General features: G+C 38.0%; 1 protein-coding gene across 1 annotated transcript in view; it reads left to right on the plus strand.

Annotated features, from left to right (window-relative positions):
• The window catches only part of LOC138852777 (uncharacterized), a 34,033-nt gene that overhangs the window by 8,227 nt on the left and 4,967 nt on the right, over positions 1-20,839 (plus strand). Inside the window, exons 2-3 of the mRNA XM_070085567.1 lie at positions 12,984-13,198; positions 18,813-18,986. Of these exons, the coding sequence (XP_069941668.1) occupies positions 12,993-13,198; positions 18,813-18,986 (380 nt within the window). The 5' untranslated portion in view covers positions 12,984-12,992. The remainder of the gene's footprint in view (positions 1-12,983; positions 13,199-18,812; positions 18,987-20,839) is intronic.

Below are 20,839 nucleotides of genomic sequence, written 5' to 3' on the forward strand. Positions count from 1 at the left end.
AATGGACCATACGATCCTTACAAGTAGGGCATCCAGCGGAACTGGATGTTGTACTCCCTACCCAAGGACACACGATGGTGTGGATCAATAATATAAAATACTGCTCGTTGAACTAGTACACCAAACAGGGACTAGAATGAAATTAGCCTAGAGTCATCCACACAATTGTGTGTCATTGGGTAGGGTGTACAACATCCAGTTCCGCTGGATGCCCTACTTGTAAGGATCATATGGTCCATTGGATTAAGGCGTCATGGGTTTTCGCCCACCATGAGGCAGGCCAAAGCAGCATGGGTTCGAGTCCTTGGCTAGTGCAGTGTTTATATATATATACATATATATATATATATATATATATATATATATATATATATATATATATATATATATATATATATATATATATATATATATGTATATATATATATATATATATATATATATATATATATATATATATATATATATATATATATTTATATATATATATATATATATATATATATATATATATATATATATATATATATATATATATATATATATATATATATATATATATATATATATATATCGATAGATTTATGTAACATAGCCTAACCTAACACAATCAAATCAAATCTAAGCTCTGTAAACTAATGTGACCTAAGGTAACATAACCTAATGTAACCTAACCCAATCTAAACTCAAAATTAAATAAAAGTATCTCGTTGTGTTCTGCGCATGTAGATTTAAGGTTAAACAGCTGAAATTTAACAAATTTACCAAACTACACACATCACCTTTCAGTTCGTCAGAACCAGTCTAATGAAGAAGAAAACTTTAAGGAAACACCTGTCACCATCTGAGCGAGCAAAAGCCGTGTTGCTTTGGCTGTGCGGTGTATCACCACAGGTAATTTCTATTAAATACAATATTAGCATCTCCACTGTGTATAGATGCATACACCGGTGGAAGGGGGATGGAATAGCCACAAACACATACTACGGAGTCCTACCTCAACATCTCCATAAAACGTTCGCGTCAGGTGCCATTGCTACGAAGAAACTGTACCTCTTTCATGTACGCGATCCTTCTAACAAACTGCAACTCTACTGCTACCCAAAACCTGTGCAACATATCTTGCACTACATTTCACTGCAAGCTACACGAAAATATTACTCGCAAATTTTCTCTGGGTATTTGCATGAAATAATGTTTAAATATTTGGTTAATAGGGTTTAAAACCTATCGACTAAACTATGGCCATTAAGGCTGCATGTAACCTTCTCACCAAGAGAAAATAATATTTTAACCCATAAAATACTAATTAACACAAACTCGCAGCAAATGAACCCAGAGAAAAATACAACCCCTAGTGTGTTAAGAAATACAACCCATAGTGTATATACCATGTGAATGTTTAGAAACACAACTCATAGTGCATATACCATGTGAATGTTTAGAAATACAACCCATACTGTATATACCCTGTGAATGCTTAAAAATACAACCCATACTGTATATACCCAGTGAATGCTTAGAAATACAACCCATAGTATATATACCCTGTGAATTTTTGGAAATACAACCTATAATATATATTCTCTGTGGGTGTTTAGAAATACAACTCATAGTATATATATACTGTGACTGTTTAGATATACCTATCACAAGAATAATTAAATGTGAGAATTATAATGGAAATAAAAACAGTAAAAATGCCGTTTCACTACCAGTATCATTACCAAACAAAAATGGTGAAACAACAGACCACTTCTCCTGTCTTACTGAAACCTGATGCATAAATTATAAATTTAAATTCGGTAAAAAAAATTCTATATCGGGTTAATAAATTTTCAGGCAAAACTGGCAAAAATTGTAAACATTTACTTAGTGGAAATTTGTTCACTAAACTCGAAAAAAAATTATTAACTGCATATAGGTTTTTGTACCTAAGTTAAATTTATAATTTTTACATTTTAACACTCAGAATATATATATATATATATATATATATATATATATATATATATATATATATATATATATATATATATATATATATATATATATATATATATATATATATATATATTAACTGTTTTGCATGATGGTAGGATTGCTGGTTTCTTTTTCTGTCTCATAAACACGCTTGATAACAGGGATATCTTGCTACTCCTACTTACACTTTGGTCACACTTCACAGACACGCACATGCATATATATATACATACATCTAGGTTTTTCTCCTTTTTCTAAATAGCTCTTGTTCTTCTTTATTTCTTCTATTGTCCATGGGGAAGTGGAAAAGAATCTTTCCTCCGTAAGCCATGCGTGTCGTATGAGGCGACTAAAATGCCGGGAGCAATGGGCTAGTAACCCCTTCTCCTGTAGACATTTACTAAAAAAGAGAAGAAGAAAAACTTTATAAAACTGGGATGCTTAAATGTGCGTGGATGTAGTGCGGATGACAAGAAACAGATGATTGCTGATGTTATGAATGAAAAGAAGTTGGATGTCCTGGCCCTTAGTGAAACAAAGCTGAAGGGGGTAGGGGAGTTTCGGTGGGGGGAAATAAATGGGATTAAATCTGGAGTATCTGAGAGAGTTAGAGCAAAGGAAGGGGTAGCAGTAATGTTGAATGATCAGTTATGGAAGGAGAAAAGAGAATATGAATGTGTAAATTCAAGAATTATGTGGATTAAAGTAAAGGTTGGATGCGAGAAGTGAGTCATAATAAGTGTGTATGCACCTGGAGAAGAGAGGAATGCAGAGGAGAGAGAGAGATTTTGGGAGATGTTAAGTGAATGTATAGGAGCCTTTGAACCAAGTGAGAGAGTAATTGTGGTATTACCTATAACTAAACCCCTTTCTATACAAAGTTCAATCAAAGGGCTCCCATTATCATTTACACCTGGCACCCCAAACTTACCTACCACACCCTCTCTAAAAGTTTCTCCTACTTTAGCGAGGGTGTGGTAGGTAAGTTTGGGGTGCCAGGTGTAAATGATAATGGGAGCCCTTTGATTGAACTTTGTATAGAAAGGGGTTTAGTTATAGGTAATACATATTTTAAGAAAAAGAGGATAAATAAGTATACAAGATATGATGTAGGGCGAAATGACAGTAGTTTGTTGGATTATGTATTGGTAGATAAAAGACTGTTGAGTAGACTTCAGGATGTACATGTTTATAGAGGGGCCACAGATATATCAGATCACTTTCTAGTTGTAGCTACACTGAGAGTAAAAGGTAGATGGAATACAAGGAGAATAGAAACATCAGGGAAGAGAGAGGTGAAGGTTTATAAACTAAAAGAGGAGGCAGTTAGGGTAAGATATAAACAGCTATTGGAGGATAGATGGGCTAATGAGAGCATAGGCAATGGGGTCGAAGAGGTATGGGGTAGGTTTAAAAATGTAGTGTTAGAGTGTTCAGCAGAAGTTTGTGGTTACAGGAAAGCGGGTGCAGGAGGGAAGAGGAGCGATTGGTGGAATGATGATGTAAAGAGAGTAGTAAGGGAGAAAAAGTTAGCATATGAGAAGTTTTTACAAAGTAGAAGTGATGCAAGGAGGGAAGAGTATATGGAGAAAAAGAGAGAGGTTAAGAGAGTGGTGAAGCAATGTAAAAAGAGAGCAAATGAGAGGGTGGGTGAGATGTTATCAACAAATTTTGTTGAAAATAAGAAAAAGTTTTGGAGTGAGATTAACTAGTTAAGAAAACCTAGAGAACAAATGGATTTGTCAGTTAAAAATAGGAGAGAAGAGTTATTAAATGGAGAGTTAGAGGTATTGGGAAGATGGAGGGAATATTTTGAGGAATTGTTAAATGTTGATGAAGATAGGGAAGCTGTGATTTCGTGTATAGGACAAGGAGGAATAACATCTTGTAGGAGTGAGGAAGAGCCAGTTGTGAGTGTGGGGGAAGTTCGTGAGGCAGTAGGTAAAATGAAAGGGGGTAAGGCAGCCGGGATTGATGGGATAAAGATAGAAATGTTAAAAGCAGGTGGGGATATAGTTTTGGAGTGGTTGGTGTAATTATTTAATAAATGTATGGAAGAGGGTAAGGTACCTAGGGATTGGCAGAGAGCATGCATAGTTCCTTTGTATAAAGGCAAAGGGGATAAAAGAGAGTGCAAAAATTATAGGGGGATAAGTCTGCTGAGGATACCTGGTAAAGTGTATGGTAGAGTTATTATTGAAAGAATTAAGAGTAAGACGGAGAATAGGATAGCAGATGAACAAGGAGGCTTTAGGAAAGGTAGGGGGTGTGTGGACCAGGTGTTTACAGTGAAACATATAAGTGAACAGTATTTAGATAAGGCTAAAGAGGTCTTTGTGGCATTTATGGATTTGGAAAAGGCGTATGACAGGGTGGATAGGGGGGCAATGTGGCAGATGTTGCAAGTGTATGGTGTAGGAGGTAGGTTACTGAAAGCAGTGAAGAGTTTTTACGAGGATAGTGAGGCTCAAGTTAGAGTATGTAGGAAAGAGGGAAATTTTTTCCCAGTAAAAGTAGGCCTTAGACAAGGATGTGTGATGTCACCGTGGTTGTTTAATATATTTATAGATGGGGTTGTAAGAGAAGTAAATGCGAGGGTCTTGGCAAGAGGCGTGGAGTTAAAAGATAAAGAATCACACACAAAGTGGGAGTTGTCACAGCTGCTCTTTGCTGATGACACTGTGCTCTTGGGAGATTCTGAAGAGAAGTTGCAGAGATTGGTGGATGAATTTGGTAGGGTGTGCAAAAGAAGAAAATTAAAGGTGAATTCAGGAAAGAGTAAGGTTATGAGGATAACAAAAAGATTAGGTGATGAAAGATTGAATATCAGATTGGAGGGAGAGAGTATGGAGGAGGTGAATGTATTCAGATATTTGGGAGTGGACGTGTCAGCGGATGGGTCTATGAAAGATGAGGTGAATCATAGAATTGATGAGGGGAAAAGAGTGAGTGGTGCACTTAGGAGTCTGTGGAGACAAAGAACTTTGTCCTTGGAGGCAAAGAGGGGAATGTATGAGAGTATAGTTTTACCAACGCTCTTATATGGGTGTGAAGCTTGGGTGATGAATGTTGCAGTGAGGAGAAGGCTGGAGGCAGTGGAGATGTCATGTCTGAGGGCAATGTGTGGTGTGAATATAATGCAGAGAATTCGTACTTTGGAAGTTAGGAGGAGGTGTGGGATTACCAAAACTGTTGTCCAGAGGGCTGAGGAAGGGTTGTTGAGGTGGTTCGGACATGTAGAGAGAATGGAGCGAAACAGAATGACTTCAAGAGTGTATCACTCTGTAGTGGAAGGAAGGCGGGGTAGGGGTCGGCCTAGGAAAGGTTGGAGAGAGGGGGCAAAGGAGGTTTTGTGTGCGAGGGGCTTGGACTTCCAGCAGGCATGCGTGAGCGTGTTTGATAGGAGTGAATGGAGACAAATGGTTTTTAATACTTGACGTGCTGTTGGAGTGTGAGCAAAGTAACATTTATGAAGGGATTCAGGGAAACCGGCAGTCCGGACTTGAGTCCTGGAGATGTGAAGTACAGTGCCTGCACTCTGAAGGAGGGGTGTTAATGTTGCAGTTTAAAAACTGTAGTGTAAAGCACCCTTCTGGCAAGACAGTGATGGATTGAATGATGGTGAAAGTTTTTCTTTTTCGGGCCTCCCTGCCTGATATATATATATCTTAGTGTAAGGGGTTGATGGAACAAAAGGTAAATAGCAACAAGTAAAAGGGAGGTGAAATTGTATAAACTAAGGGAGGAGGAAGTTCGGGTGAGATATAAGCAACTATTGGCAGAAAGGTAGGCTAGTGCTAGTATGAGTAGTGGCGGGGTTGAAGAGGGTCGGAATAGTTTTAAAAATGCAGTATTTGAATGTGGGGCGGAAGTTTGTGGCTATAGGAGGGTGGGTGCAGGTGGAATGATGAAGTAAAGGGTGTGATAAAAGAGAAACAGGTAGCTTATGAGAGATTTTTACGAAGCAGAAGTGTTATAAGAAGAGCGGAGTATATGGAGAGTAAAGGAAAGGTGGAGAAAGTGGTGAGAGTGTGCAAATGGAAAGCAGATGATAGAGTGGGAGAGGCACTGTCGAGAAATTTTGATTAAAATATGAAAAAAAAATTGGAGTGAGATAAACAACTTCAGAAAGCCTAGGGAACGAATGGATTTGTCAGTTAAAAACAGAGTAGGGGAGTTAGTAGATAGGAAGCTGGAGGTATTGGGTAGATGGCTGAAATATTTTGAGGAACTTTTAAATGTTGACGAAGAAAGGGAGGTGGTAATTTCGTGCACTGGCCAGGTAGGTGTACCATCCTTTAGGAGTGAAGGAGAGTAGGATGTGAGTGTGGGAGAGGAGCGTGAGACATTACGTAGAATGAAAGGGGGAAAAGCAGCTTGAGCTGACGGGATCATGACAGAAATGTTAAAAGCAGGGGGGGATATAGTGTTGGAGTGGTTGGTATTTTTGTTTAATAAATGTATGAAAGAGGGGAAAGTACCTAGGGATTGGACGAGAGCATGTATATTTCCTTTATATAAAGAGAAGGGGAACAAAAGAGATTGTAAAAATTACAGAGGAACGCGTTTCCTGAGTATACAAGGAAAAGTGAAGAGTAGGGTTATTATTGAATGAATTAGAGGTAAGACAGTGTGTAGGATTGCAGATTAACAAGGAGGTTTTAGAGTGGGTAAGGAAGAGAGGGAGACTACTTCCTGGTAAAGGTGCGATGAGGATTAGTTTTAGGCACTTTTGTTAAGACTGATGGAATAAACACATCGACTCCAGTGTAATGGACTGACTACCATAAATCCTCATTCATCTTTCACCTTTCTCTGCATTGTACTGGAGAAGCCATTGTGTGTTGAAACGTTTCCAGAATAAAGCTACCCATATGTTGCAAAAGTGTCTCATTTATCAACTTGTCGGTTTTTTTATATCAACGATTCACAGTGCAGTGAGACACAGATTTCGGTGCTTCGATTAATATTTCTCGTAGACGAGTCCCTACTACCTGTTTTGTATTTTCACTCAAAGTCACCTACTCTACACTACCTTATTTTACGCATGTCCGAAGGATGACATGGCACACAACGATACTGCTTGCTGTGTGCACTATATACAGAGAAGGTAGTCCTAGGGAGTGGCAGTGAGCATGTATAATTCCTTTATATAAAGGGAAGGGGAACAAAAGAGATTGTACAAATTATAGAGGAATAAGGTTACCGAGTATACTAGGAAAAGTGTACAGTAGGGTTATTATTGAAAGAAACCGAGGTAGGACAGAATGTAGGATTGCAGATGAACAAGGAGGCTTCAGAGCGGGAAGGGAATGTGTAAACCAAGTGTTTACATTGAAGCATATATGTGAACAGTATTTAGATAAAGGTAGGGAAGTTTTTATTGTATTTATGAATTTAGAAAAGGCATATGATAGAGCGGATAGAGGAGCAATGTGGCAGATGTTGCAAGTTTATGGAATAGGTGGTAAGTTACTAAATGCTGTAAAGAGTTTTTATGATGATAGTGAGGCTCAGGTTAGGGTATGTAAAAGTGAGGGAGACTACTTCCCAGTAAATGTGCGTCTTAGACACTGATGTGTAATGTCACCATGGTTGTTTAATATATTTATAGATGGGGTTGTAAAAGAAGTAAATGCTAGGGTGTTCGGGAGAGGTGTGGGATTAAATTATGGGGAATCAAGTACAAAATGGGAATTGACACAGTTACTTTTTGCTGATGATACTGTGCTTATGGGAGATTTTAAATAAAAGTTGCAAAAGTTAGTGGGCGAGTTTGGGATAGTGTTTAAAGGTAGAAAGTTGCAAGTGAACATAGAAAAGAGTAAGGTGATTAGGGTATCAAATTATTTAGATAAAGAAAAATTGGATATCAAATTGCGGAGGAGTATGGAAGAAGTGAATGTTTTCAGATATTTGTGAGTTGACGTGTCAGCGGATGGATGAATGAAGGATGAGGTTAACTGTAGAATTGATGAGGGAAAAAAGGTGAGTGGTGCACTGAGGTATATGCGGAGAAAAAAAAAGATTATATATAAAGGCAAAGAAGGGAATGTATGAAAGTATAGTAGTACCAACACTCTTACATGGGTGTGAAGTTTGGGTTGTAAATGCTGCATCGAGGAGGCATTGGAGGCGGTGAAGATATCCTGTCTAAGGGCAATGTATGGTGTAAATATTATGCAGAGAGTTCGGACTTGGACAATGAAATATGGATCCCAGGTTACAACCTATACAGATGTGACAGAGTGAACAGGCAAAAGGGGGGGGTTGGCCTGTACATTGCAGAGTCACTTGTTTGCACAGAACTGCTTAATGCCTCAAATGACGTAGTGGAAGTTTTAGCAGTAAAGGTCGAGAACCAAAACCTAGTCATTGTGGTAGTCTACAAGCCTCCGGATGCAACATCCCAGCAATTCCAGGAACAGCTGTTAAAAATTGACCACTGTCTGGAAAATCTTCCAGCTCCTGCACCCAACATCTTGCTCCTGGGGGATTTCAACTTAAGGCACCTAAAATGGAGGAATATAGCAAATAATATTGTTGCAGTAATAACACCAGGAGGCAGCTCTGATGAAAACTCACACTCACACGAGCTTTTAAATCTCTGCACAAAATTCAATTTAAACCAGCAAATAATAGAGCCTACTAGACTGGAGAATACACTAGACCTCATATTCACTAACAATGATGATCTGATAAGAAATGTCACCATATCAAAAACAATATACTCAGATCACAACATAATTGAGGTTCAGACATGTATGCGAGGAGCCCCAGACCGACAAAATGAGACTAGTCACGAGGGAGCATTCACCAAATTCAACTTCAATAACAAAAACATAAAGTGGGACCAAGTAAACCAAGTCCTAACCGATATAAGCTGGGAAGATATACTAAGTAACACAGACCCAAACTTATGCCTAGAACAGATTAACTCGGTGGCACTCGATGTATGCACAAGGCTTATTCCTCTAAGAAAAAGGAGGAGTAGATGTAAAATAGAAAGAGACAGGCGCTCCCTTTACAGGCGACGGAAAAGAATAACAGAGCGGCTAAAAGAGGTCAATATATCTGAAATGCGCAGGGAGACACTGGTCAGAGAAATAGCAAGCATCGAACTTAAGCTAAAAGAATCCTTTAGGAGTCAGGAATCGCGGGAAGAACTAAAAGCTATAAATGAAATCGAAAGAAACCCAAAGTATTTCTTCTCCTATGCCAAATCAAAATCGAGAACAGCGCCCAGTATTGGGCCCCTACTTAAACAAGATGGGTCCTACACAGATGACAGCAAGTAAATGAGTGAGCTACTCAAGTCCCAATATGACTCAGTTTTTAGCAAGCCGCTAACCAGACTGAGAGTCGAAGATCAAAATGAATTTTTTATGAGAGAGCCACAAAATTTGATTAACACAAGCCTATCCGATGTTATCCTGACGCCAAATGACTTCGAACAGGCGATAAATGACATGCCCATGCACTCTGCCCCAGGGCCAGACTCATGGAACTCTGTGTTCATCAAGAACTGCAAGAAGCCCCTATCACGAGCCTTTTCCATCCTATGGAGAGGGAGCATGGACACAGGGGTCGTCCCTCAGTTACTAAAAACAACAGACATAGCCCCACTCCACAAAGGGGGCAGTAAAGCAACAGCAAAGAACTACAGACCAATAGCACTAACATCCCATATCATAAAAATCTTTGAAAGGGTCCTAAGAAGCAAGATCACCACCCATCTAGAAACCCATCAGTTACACAACCCAGGGCAACATGGGTTTAGAACAGGTCGCTCCTGTCTGTCTCAACTACTGGATCACAACGACAAGGTCCTAAATGCACTAGAAGACAAAAAGAATGCAGATGTAATATATACAGACTTTGCAAAAGCCTTCGACAAGTGTGACCATGGCGTAATAGCGCACAAAATGCGCGCTAAAGGAATAACAGGAAAAGTCGGTCGATGGATCTATAATTTCCTCACTAACAGAACACAGAGAATAGTCGTCAACAGAGTAAAGTCCGAGGCAGCTACGGTGAAAAGCTCTGTTCCACAAGGCACAGTACTAGCTCCCATCTTGTTCCTCATCCTCATATCCGACATAGACAAGGATGTCAGCCACAGCACCGTGTCTTCCTTTGCAGATGACACCCGAATCTGCATGACAGTGTCTTCCATTGCAGACACTGCAAGGCTCCAGGCGGACATCAACCAAATCTTTCAGTGGGCTGCAGAAAACAATATGAAGTTCAACGATGAGAAATTTCAATTACTCAGATATGGTAAACATGAGGAAATTAAATCTTCATCAGAGTACAAAACAAATTCTGGCCACGAAATAAAGCGAAACACCAACGTCAAAGACCTGGGAGTGATTATGTCGGAGGATCTCACCTTCAAGGACCATAACATTGTATCAATCGCATCTGCTAGAAAAATGACAGGATGGATAATGAGAACCTTCAAAACTAGGGAGGCCAAGCCCATGATGACACTCTTCAGGTCACTTGTTCTATCTAGGCTGGAATATTGCTGCACTCTAACAGCACCTTTCAAGGCAGGTGAAATTGCCGACCTAGAAAATGTACAGAGAACTTTCACGGCGCGCATAACGGAGACAAAACACCTCAATTACTGGGAGCGCCTGAGGTTTCTAAACCTGTATTCCCTGGAACGCAGGAGGGAGAGATACATGATTATATACACCTGGAAAATCCTAGAGGGACTAGTACCGAACTTGCACACGAAAATCACTCACTACGAAAGCAAAAGACTTGGCAGACGATGCACCATCCCCCCAATGAAAAGCAGGGGTGTCACTAGCACGTTAAGAGACCATACAATAAGTGTCAGGGGCCCGAGACTGTTCAACTGCCTCCCAGCATACATAAGGGGGATTACCAACAGACCCCTGGCAGTCTTCAAGCTGGCACTGGACAAGCACCTAAAGTCAGTTCCTGATCAGCCGGGCTGTGGCTCGTACGTTGGTTTGCGTGCAGCCAGCAGCAACAGCCTGGTTGATCAGGCGCTGATCCACCAGGAGGCCTGGTCACAGACCGGGCCGCGGGGGCGTTGACCCCCGAAACTCTCTCCAGGTAAACTCCAGGTGTGGAAATTAGGGGAAAGTGTGGAGGTAATAAAAGTATTAGTCATAGGGCTGAAGAGGGGTTGTTGAGGTGGGTTGGTCATTCAACAAGAATGGATCAAAGTAGAATGACATGGAGAGAGTATAAATCTGTAGGAGAAGAAAGGCGGGGTAGGGGTCGTCCTCGAAAAGATTGGAGGGAGGGGGTGAAGGATGTTTAATGGGCGAGGGGTTTGGACTTCCAGCAAGCGTGCGTGAGCGTTTTAGGTAGGAGTGAATGGAGACGAATGGTATTTGGGACATGACGAGCAGTTGGATGTAAGAAGGGTAATATTTAGTGAAGAGATTCAGGAAATCCGGTTATTTTTATATAGCCGGACTTGAGTACAGGAAATGGGAAGTACAATGCCTGCACTCTAAAGGAGGAGTTTTAGATACTGACAGTTTGGAGGGATATGTTTTATATCTTTACACGTATATGCTTCTAAACTGTTGTGTTCTGGACACCTTTGCAAGAACAGTGATTATGTATGAGTGAGGTGAAAGTGTTGAGTGATGATGAAAGAATTTTCTTTCTTTTTCGGTTACCCTGCATCGGTGGGAGACGGCCAACTTGTTAAAAAAAAATATGCAAACAACCACTGTGAAATAATAGTGAAATTTAAAGCACTTTTGTGACTTCTCATATTATCAAGAAACTATAAAAACAATATTTATATATATATATATATATATATATATATATATATATATATATATATATATATATATATATATATATATATATATATATATATATATCAATAACAACACTGCGCTAGGTAAGCATTCGAACAAAAGTTGTACTGGCCTGCCTCATGGTAAGTGAGAACCACATGACGCTTTAAACCACAGGACCACCCAACCCTACAAGAATGGCGCAGCCAACTATGCTAGCTGTTGGGCCGCCATCCGAGGGCATACGGAGGTGTGGGAGCTTGTAAGCTAATTTCATTTATATCCCTGTTTGGTGTACTAGCCTCACGAGCAGTATTTATATATTATTGTAACCACTTGGCTAGCGCAGTGTTGTTATTGATCAATACCACTCGTTCGTGGTTACAATAATATGTATATATACTGCTCGTGAGGCTAGTACACCAAACAGGGATGAGAATGAAATTAGCTTAGATGCTTCCACTCCTCCGTATGCTCTCGGATGGCGACCCAACAGCTAGCTGTGTGCTGGCTGCGCCATTCTTGTAGGGTTGGGTGTTCCTGTGGTTTAAAGCGTTATGTGGTTCTCGCTTACCATGAGTCAGGCCAGTACAACATGGGTTCGAATCCTTGGCTAGCGCAGTGTTGTTATTGATCAATACCACTCGTTCGTGGTTACAATAATATATATTCATATATATATATATGTATATATATATATATATATATATATATATATATATATATATATATATATATATATATATATATATATATATATATATATATATATATATGTCGTGCCGAATATGTAAAACTGGTCAATTAGCAAGAACTCATTTAAAATTAAGTCCTTTCTAAAATTTTCTCTTATAAGTTTAAAGATATGTTTTTTTCATTAATGTTAATGTAAAAAATTTTAATTTTGCTCCAAAAGAATCTTAGAAAAGTTACCTATCCTTATTTTAATAAGAACAATTTATTTTAGCCTAACCCAACTAAATATATTTTAGATTTGTTTACAATAATTTAATACTAAACAAACACAGTGAAATGAATTTTTTTCGTTAGGTTCAGAATGATTTTGGCGAAATTATTGCATACACAAATTTTTGCTTGTCCTATATGGCAACATAAGCGTTGCTATTTAAGCCAAGATGGTAAGTTCTGCCTATTCGGCACGACATATATATATATATATAAATTCGATTCCTTTTCCAGGTGCGAACAATGCCATTCAGACAATATATGTTTGTGCTTCTGTCAACGTTGATGATCAGTGGAACAACTGCTGACGAATTGGGCGACTCTGTGAAAGTACTTAGTGTAGATGTAGCTGCTATTGTGAGTGAGATAATGGACCAACATCTGGCCAGCTGTCACCTTGTTCTCATCACTGCTACATTACAGTCACTTGCTATCTCAAATATAATCAGGTGAAATTTTTTCGTATTCATTATTCTATATTAAAGTATATAAAAAATATTTATTTTTATTTTGAGTGCAGAATATTGAAATGAGTATAATTATTTTCTATATTTATGCTTCAACCATATAGTATATAATTTTATATATGTAAATTAATGATCGAACTGGAAATGAGTAATTAACTTCATTGTTATTTAATCTATGTAAAATGAGCCACAGTTATTTAGATATTATGTACGAAAAATACATGAGTGATTATTCTAGAAATTAACAGTTCGGTAAAATAAATGAGACACTTGTGGAACATTTTGTATCTATTTTTCTGGAAACGTTTCGCCTCCCAGTGGTTTCTTCAGTCCAGTGCAGAGGAAGATTGAAGATGAGGATTACTTTTAGGAACTTTTGTTAAGACTGATGGAATAAACACATCGACTCCAATGTAATGGACTGACTACCATAAATCCTTACTCATCTTTCACCTTCCTCTGCATTGTACTGAAGACGCCATTGTGTGTTGAAACGTTTCCAGAATAAAGCTACCCATATGTTGCAAAAGTGTCTCCTTTATCAACTTATCGGTTTTTTTTAAATCATTGATTCACAGTACAGTGAGACACAAATTTCGGTGCTTCGATTAATATTTTTCGTAGACGAGTTCCTACTAACTGTTTCGTATTTTCACTCGAAGTCAAATATTCTACACTACCTTATTTTACGCATGTCCCAAGGATGACTTGGCACTCTACGATACTGCTTGCTGTGTGCACTGTATACTACAGAGAAAGTAAACATGGTGATGATATTACTGTCATATACGTGTCAGAGCTAGTGAAAGAAGAAGACTATAAATATTGCCACTTTTAGTGGTGATCTGTGAGATGATGATGACATAACTGTCATTCCTAGTGAAGGGTGATATGGTGAAGATAATAGTTGTATATGTATGTCATAACTAGTGAAGAGTGACATGGTCACGATAATCCAGTTTTTTGAGTGTTTGCCTGTCTTTTCACCATGGCGTGCAGACTGTGCTATATAATGTTAGAAGTATTACTACTTAACAAACTTGCTCTAGTCTAAGGAATATTCAGTGATTATAAAATTGCAATACATTGATATTAAATAATATGCTTCAGCTTCTAATAAATGATGGTTTAGGATTCCTGAAGTGGGTCACGGAGTCATGTCTTCTCAGAAGGGGTCTCTGACTAGGAATCCTGGCTGTTACTGCAGGCACCTTTTCTACCATCGTAAGCACCAGGCAGTTAATTGAGTTTTTTGAAGTCTCTTTTGACGACAGAACACGCTGAAATTCCCTTTACATTTGAAGTGAGGGGTGATGGTAGACCTCTGGAAGATGATGACAGATCTTCGAGGGTGATGACAGAAGTTTTATGTGATGGCATACCTTAGAGGGAGATAACAGACCTTTGACTGTGATGACAGACCTTTGAAGGTAATGACAGTATCTTAAAGGGTCATTGGTCTGGAAGCATAGTCGGAGCCTGGTGGACTTGATGATTGACGAGAGACCTTGGAGGGTCGTGTTGGATCTTGGAGATTGTTTATAGGTCATCGAGTGTGGTGATAGGTCTTGGAAAGTGGTGATACACCTTGGAAGGTTGTGATATATCACGGAGGTTGGTGATATTTCTTGGAGGGTGGAGATAGTTATTAGAGGGTGGCGATATGTGTTGCAGGGGAATGATGGGTTTTCGAGGCTCATGATAAATCTTGGAGGTTATTGATAGGGTTTAGAGAGTGATGATAGTTTTTGAAGGGTAGTAGTATGTCTTGGAGGGAGATAATAGATCTTGGAGGATGGTGTTAGGTCTTGGAGGCTGATAAAAGTCTTGGATGGTGGTGATAACTAGTGAAGGCTTGTAATAGGTTTTGGAGAGAGGTGAACATGTATAGGAGGTTGGTGATAAGTCTTCCAGGGTGGTGAGAGGTCTTAGAGAGAGGAGACAGTCTTGTAGGCTTGTGATATGTCTTAGAAGTTGATGATAGGTCTTGGAGGTTGCTGATAGTTTTTGGAGGTTGGTGATAGGTCTTGGATTTTGGTGATTGGTAGTGAAAAGTGTTTACAGTACTTGGAGTTAAGTGATAAGTCGTGGAAATTTTAATATGTCTTGGAGGGTGGTGATAGGTCTTGGAGGGCAGTGATAGGTCTTGGAGGGTGGTGATAGGTCTTGGAGGGTGGTGATAGGTCTTGGAGGGCAGTGATAGGTCTTGGAGGGTGGTGATAGGTCTTGGAGGGTGGTGATAGGTCTTGGAGGGCAGTGATAGGTCTTGGAGGGTGGTGATAGGTCTTGGAGGGCAGCGATAGGTCTTGGAGGGTAGTGATAGGTCTTGGAGGGCAGTAATAGCTTTTGGAGATTGGTGTTAGGTATTGGAGGATGCTGAAAGGTCTTGGAGTATGATGATAGATTTTGGAGTGTGATGATAGGAATTGGAGGTTGGTAATAGGTCTTGAAAGATGGTGACAGATCTGCACGTCAGGGAGTATATTAATAATTGTTCCAGGGGGGATACTGATAGTTGTTACAGTGAGAGTAATAATTATCGGACAACTGAGTTTACTACTAGTTGTTTCAGTGAATATTCTAAAAGTTGTTCCAAAGAGTATATCAACAGTTGCTACAAGGAATATGCTAATACTTGCTCCAGAGAATATATTAATAATTGTACCCGGGAGAATACTATTAGTTTCTACTGGGAGTTTACTAAAAATTGTTCATTAGAATATACTAATAATATCAACTGGGACTATAGAAATAGTTACTTCTTAGAATTTACTAATAGATTTTACCGGAGTATGCTAATAGTTGCTTCAGGGAGTATACCAACAGTTGCAGTTGTTTTCTGAAGTATACTAATAGTTTCTACAGGGAGTATACTAATACTTGCTTATTATTTGAATGATTTTTGATGTCAGTGTGTCATTGAAAGTCTTGTGAGCATTCTCCACACATACAGTTTAATATTCTCCACACCTGCAGTTCAACATTCTCCATACCTACAGTCTAACATTCTATACACCTACAGTTTAACATTCTCCACACCTACAGTTTAACATTCTCCACACCTACAATTTAACATTCTCCACACCTACAGTTTAACATTCTCCATGCCTACAGTTTAACATTCTCCACACCTACAGTCTAACATTCTCCACACATAATATTTAACATTCTCCACACCTACAGTAAAATATTCTCCACACCTACAGTCTAACATTCTCCACACCTACAATTAAACATTCTCCACACCTACAGTAAAACATTCACCACACCTACAGTCTAATATTCTCCACACCTACAATTTAACATTCTCCACACCTACAGTAAAACATTCTCCACATCTACAGCTTAACATTCTCCACACCTACAGTCTAACATTCTCCACACCTACAGTCTAACATTCTCCACACCTACAATTTAACATTCTCCACACCTACAGTAAAACATTCTCCACACCTACAGTCTAACATTCTCCACACCTACAATTTAACGTTCTCCACACCTACAGTCTAACATTCTCCACACCTAAAATTTAACATTCTCCACACCTACAGTAAAACATTCTCCACACCTACAGTTTAACATTCTCCATGCCTACAGTTTAACATTCTCCACACCTACAGTCTAACATTCTCCACACCTAAAATTTAACATTCTCCACACCTACAGTAAAACATTCTCCACACCTACAGTTTAACATTCTCCACACCTACAATTTAACATTCTCCACACCTACAATTTAACGTTCTCCACACCTACAGTCTAACATTCTCCACACGTACAATTTAACGTTCTCCACACCTACAGTCTAACATTCTCCACACCTAAAATTTAACATTCTCCACACCTACAGTACAACATTCTCCACACCTACAGTTTAACATTCTCCATGCCTACAGTTTAACATTCTTCACACCTACAGTAAAACATTCTCCACACCTACAGTTTAACATTCTCCATGCCTACAGTTTAACATTCTCCACACCTACAGTCTAACATTCTCCACACCTACAATTTAACATTCTCCACACCTACAGTAAAATATTCTCCACACCTACAGTCTAACATTCTCCACACCTACAATTAAACATTCTCCACACCTACAGTAAAACATTCACCACACCTACAGAAAAATATTCTCCACACCTACAGTAAAACATTCTCCACATCTACAGTTTAACATTCTCCACACCTACAGTAAAACATTCTCCACATCTACAGTTTAACATTCTCCACACCTACAGTAAAACATTCTCCACATCTACAGTTTAACATTCTCCACACCTACAGTAAAACATTCTTCACACCTACAGAAAAATATTCTCCACACCTACAGTAAAACATTCTCCACACCTACAGTTTAACATTCTCCACACCTACAGTTTAACATTCTCCACACCTACAGTTTAACATTCTCCACACCTACAGTTTAACATTCTCCACACCTACAGTTTAACATTCTCCACACCTACAGTTTAACATTCTCCACACCTACAATTTAACATTCTCCACACCTACAAATTAACATTCTCCACACCTACAGTTTAACATTCTCCACACCTACAATTTAACATTCTCCACACCTACAATTTAACATTCTCCACACCTACAATTTAACATTCTCCACACCTACAGTTTAACATTCTCCACACCTACATACAGTTTAACTTGTTTTGAAGAAAAAAAATTAGTGTATGATAATAGTGGCTTGTAGAGTGTTGAAGAGCCGTAATGAACGTCATCACTGGCTTCCCTTTTCATGTTATGGTCGTAATTGTTTTCAATCTCTCTCGTCGTCAAAGTAGCAGTATTAATATTAATGTGTTCCTTGAAGATAAGATATTTTTGTGAGTCACCAGCGTTTCTGTCAAAGATTATTGAACCTTGTGATCTTGTATTGAAATGTCTATTTTCATTTTATTTTTTTGCCTTTTCTAATAGCCGACTGGAAGAAATTTACCAACTTGAATCATTTTTATTGTTTATGACCCCCTTGAAAATATTGTTTAAAGTCGCATAAGCTTCTTTTTCTTCTTGATGCGTATTATTACAAGTCAAATTTTGATATTATATGTAAGGTATGTAATAGTCTGTCTTATGATTCATATCTCTGTTAACTTCTTAGCATCAGCTCTTTTCCTTTATCCTGCTGAATCTGACTTTATGCTTCATTGACGTTGTTTCTTTGTGGTTAAATTTGCTAGAAAACTGTGTACTTGAAGATTTGGACACTTATGCAACATATGGGGAACTTTATTCAGGAAACGTTTCGCCACACAGTGGCTTCATCAGTCCAATACAAAGCAGAAAGGTGTAAGTAGAGGAGGAGTTTGAGGTTGTCAGTCCCTCAGCCTCGAGTCGATGTGTTCAGTCCATCAATCTTGTAGAATGGACTGAACATATCGACTCCAGGCTGAGGGACTGACAACCTCAAACTCCTCATCTACTTACACCTCTCTGCATTGTATTGAACTCATAAAGCCACTGTGTGGCGAAACGTTTCCAGAATAAAGATTCCCATATGTTGCATAAGTGTCTAAATCTTCAACTTGTCGGTTTTTCAAACCATTCATCACAGCTGTGAACTTGTATCCCACAGACGCCTGAGTGAAGGTACAAAAGATAGCGTGTTGGTAGATGCAGGCTCATTGTACTACCAAGACCAGGTGGTCCAGAGCCGCCTCCTGCAGGGACTCTGGGGAGACAGTAAAATCACCTGCCGGGGACTCATCCTTGACCTCAGTGGTAACAACTATACTCAGTTTATCTTAAGGTATTATTTCTCTATTAGACATTTTTGCATGTTAGAACAAATATTATGTAAATATTGATAACATTAAGTTGTAATTAAATGCAGTAATTTTGTAAATTCATGCCAATGTTTATATATATATGTGTTTAAACAGTGTGTATCTCAATGCATATTAACTGAGAATAAATGTGTATACAAGCAAAGTGGTTCAAATACTGGTAGGTGGTATATAATTTACAATAATAAATTAATGACCAATGAGTACTGGACAAGCTTCAAAAGTACCTAGTCTGGTTTTAATCGATTCACGATCCAAGTTATCATCTACATCACATCACCACAAAAATATCTGCAAGACGCCAACTATTTGTACTCTGAAATTCTAAAATAAGGCAGAGCATTTACAGCACAGTTTTTCAAAGAGATGATTTAGCTATAATTTACGCTTACAAGAATCCAGGATCTCAAAATCAACGCCATCATTTGGACTAAGAGTGTTAGCAACCATTGCTTATCTCCCTCTTAATTCCTAGGAGTTATAGAACAACACGGCAGAGGGATAACAGAAGCATTGATTCAACTCGTTTAAAAGACAAAAGCTGGATCTCAACCATATCAAACACTGAAAATCCTTATGAAGTAAAACGCTTGAAGAAATTGGATATCGGAACAAAAGTCGTTAGCATGTAAGGGATGAAAAGTGAAGAAAATACTCAAAAACTCTGGGAAGAAACATGACTTTTTTCCCTGAAATAAGTATATTCTCTTCTCTGAGGCAGTGGGTCTCCAGTAAATTCTGGAAGTGGTATATTTTTTTTTCCTTGATTTCATTGATATATAGGCAGGATGAGGTTGAAATTAGTCTCTGAGGCTCCAGGACCACAAATGTCTTTGCATCAAGAAAACACGCTCAGTACTGCTGGGCGCCTGGAATTTAAGGATAATGGTGCAATGGGGAGAGTGATAAATACTTTGTTCAGTTCCCACAGGTTTGGGCATGAGAAAGCAGGATCGAGTCCAGGCCAAGCCGCAGTTCTGTTAATGATTCAAAATCACTTGTTTCATGATTTCATTGATATGTATATATATATATATATATATATATATATATATATATATATATATATATATATATATATATATATATATATATATATATATATATATATATATATATATACATATATATATATATATATATATATATATATATATATATATATATATATATATATATATATATATATATATATACATATATATATATATATATATATATATATATATATATATATATATATATATATATATATATATATATATATATATATATATATATATATATATATATATATATATATTTTATATATATATATATATATATATATATATATATATATATATATATATATATATATATATATATATATATATATATATATATATATATATATATATATATATATATATATATATTCCTTAGTGAACTCCGCCAATGTTTCAAGCGTCAGGTGCCCAAAAAGTACACTGCACATGCCACTTCTAACGCGAGCCGTGGAAAGTTACTGAAACTAATTTCATTCTCCGCCTGTTTGGATATCAGTCACTAGCAGTACACATGTTAATGCATCCACAGAAACATGTGATTATAGAACAAATTAGATTAAACCCGACTCATTTAACCAGTCTCCTAGGAAGCTAGAAAAATTCTTGACGCCTTAGTCCTTTACGCCAACATGCTTTAAACATTAGGTACCCAACAAGTACATTAGAGTGGGAGACTAGCTAAATGACTCAGATTCGATCCCCAGATGGTAGCAGTATGTTCTTTCGGTCGATGTATTAATATTTGTGTTCTCGTGATGACTGGTGTC

This window comes from Cherax quadricarinatus, chromosome 16, assembly GCF_038502225.1.
Source record: "Cherax quadricarinatus isolate ZL_2023a chromosome 16, ASM3850222v1, whole genome shotgun sequence".
NCBI classification, from domain to species: Eukaryota; Metazoa; Arthropoda; class Malacostraca; order Decapoda; family Parastacidae; genus Cherax; species Cherax quadricarinatus.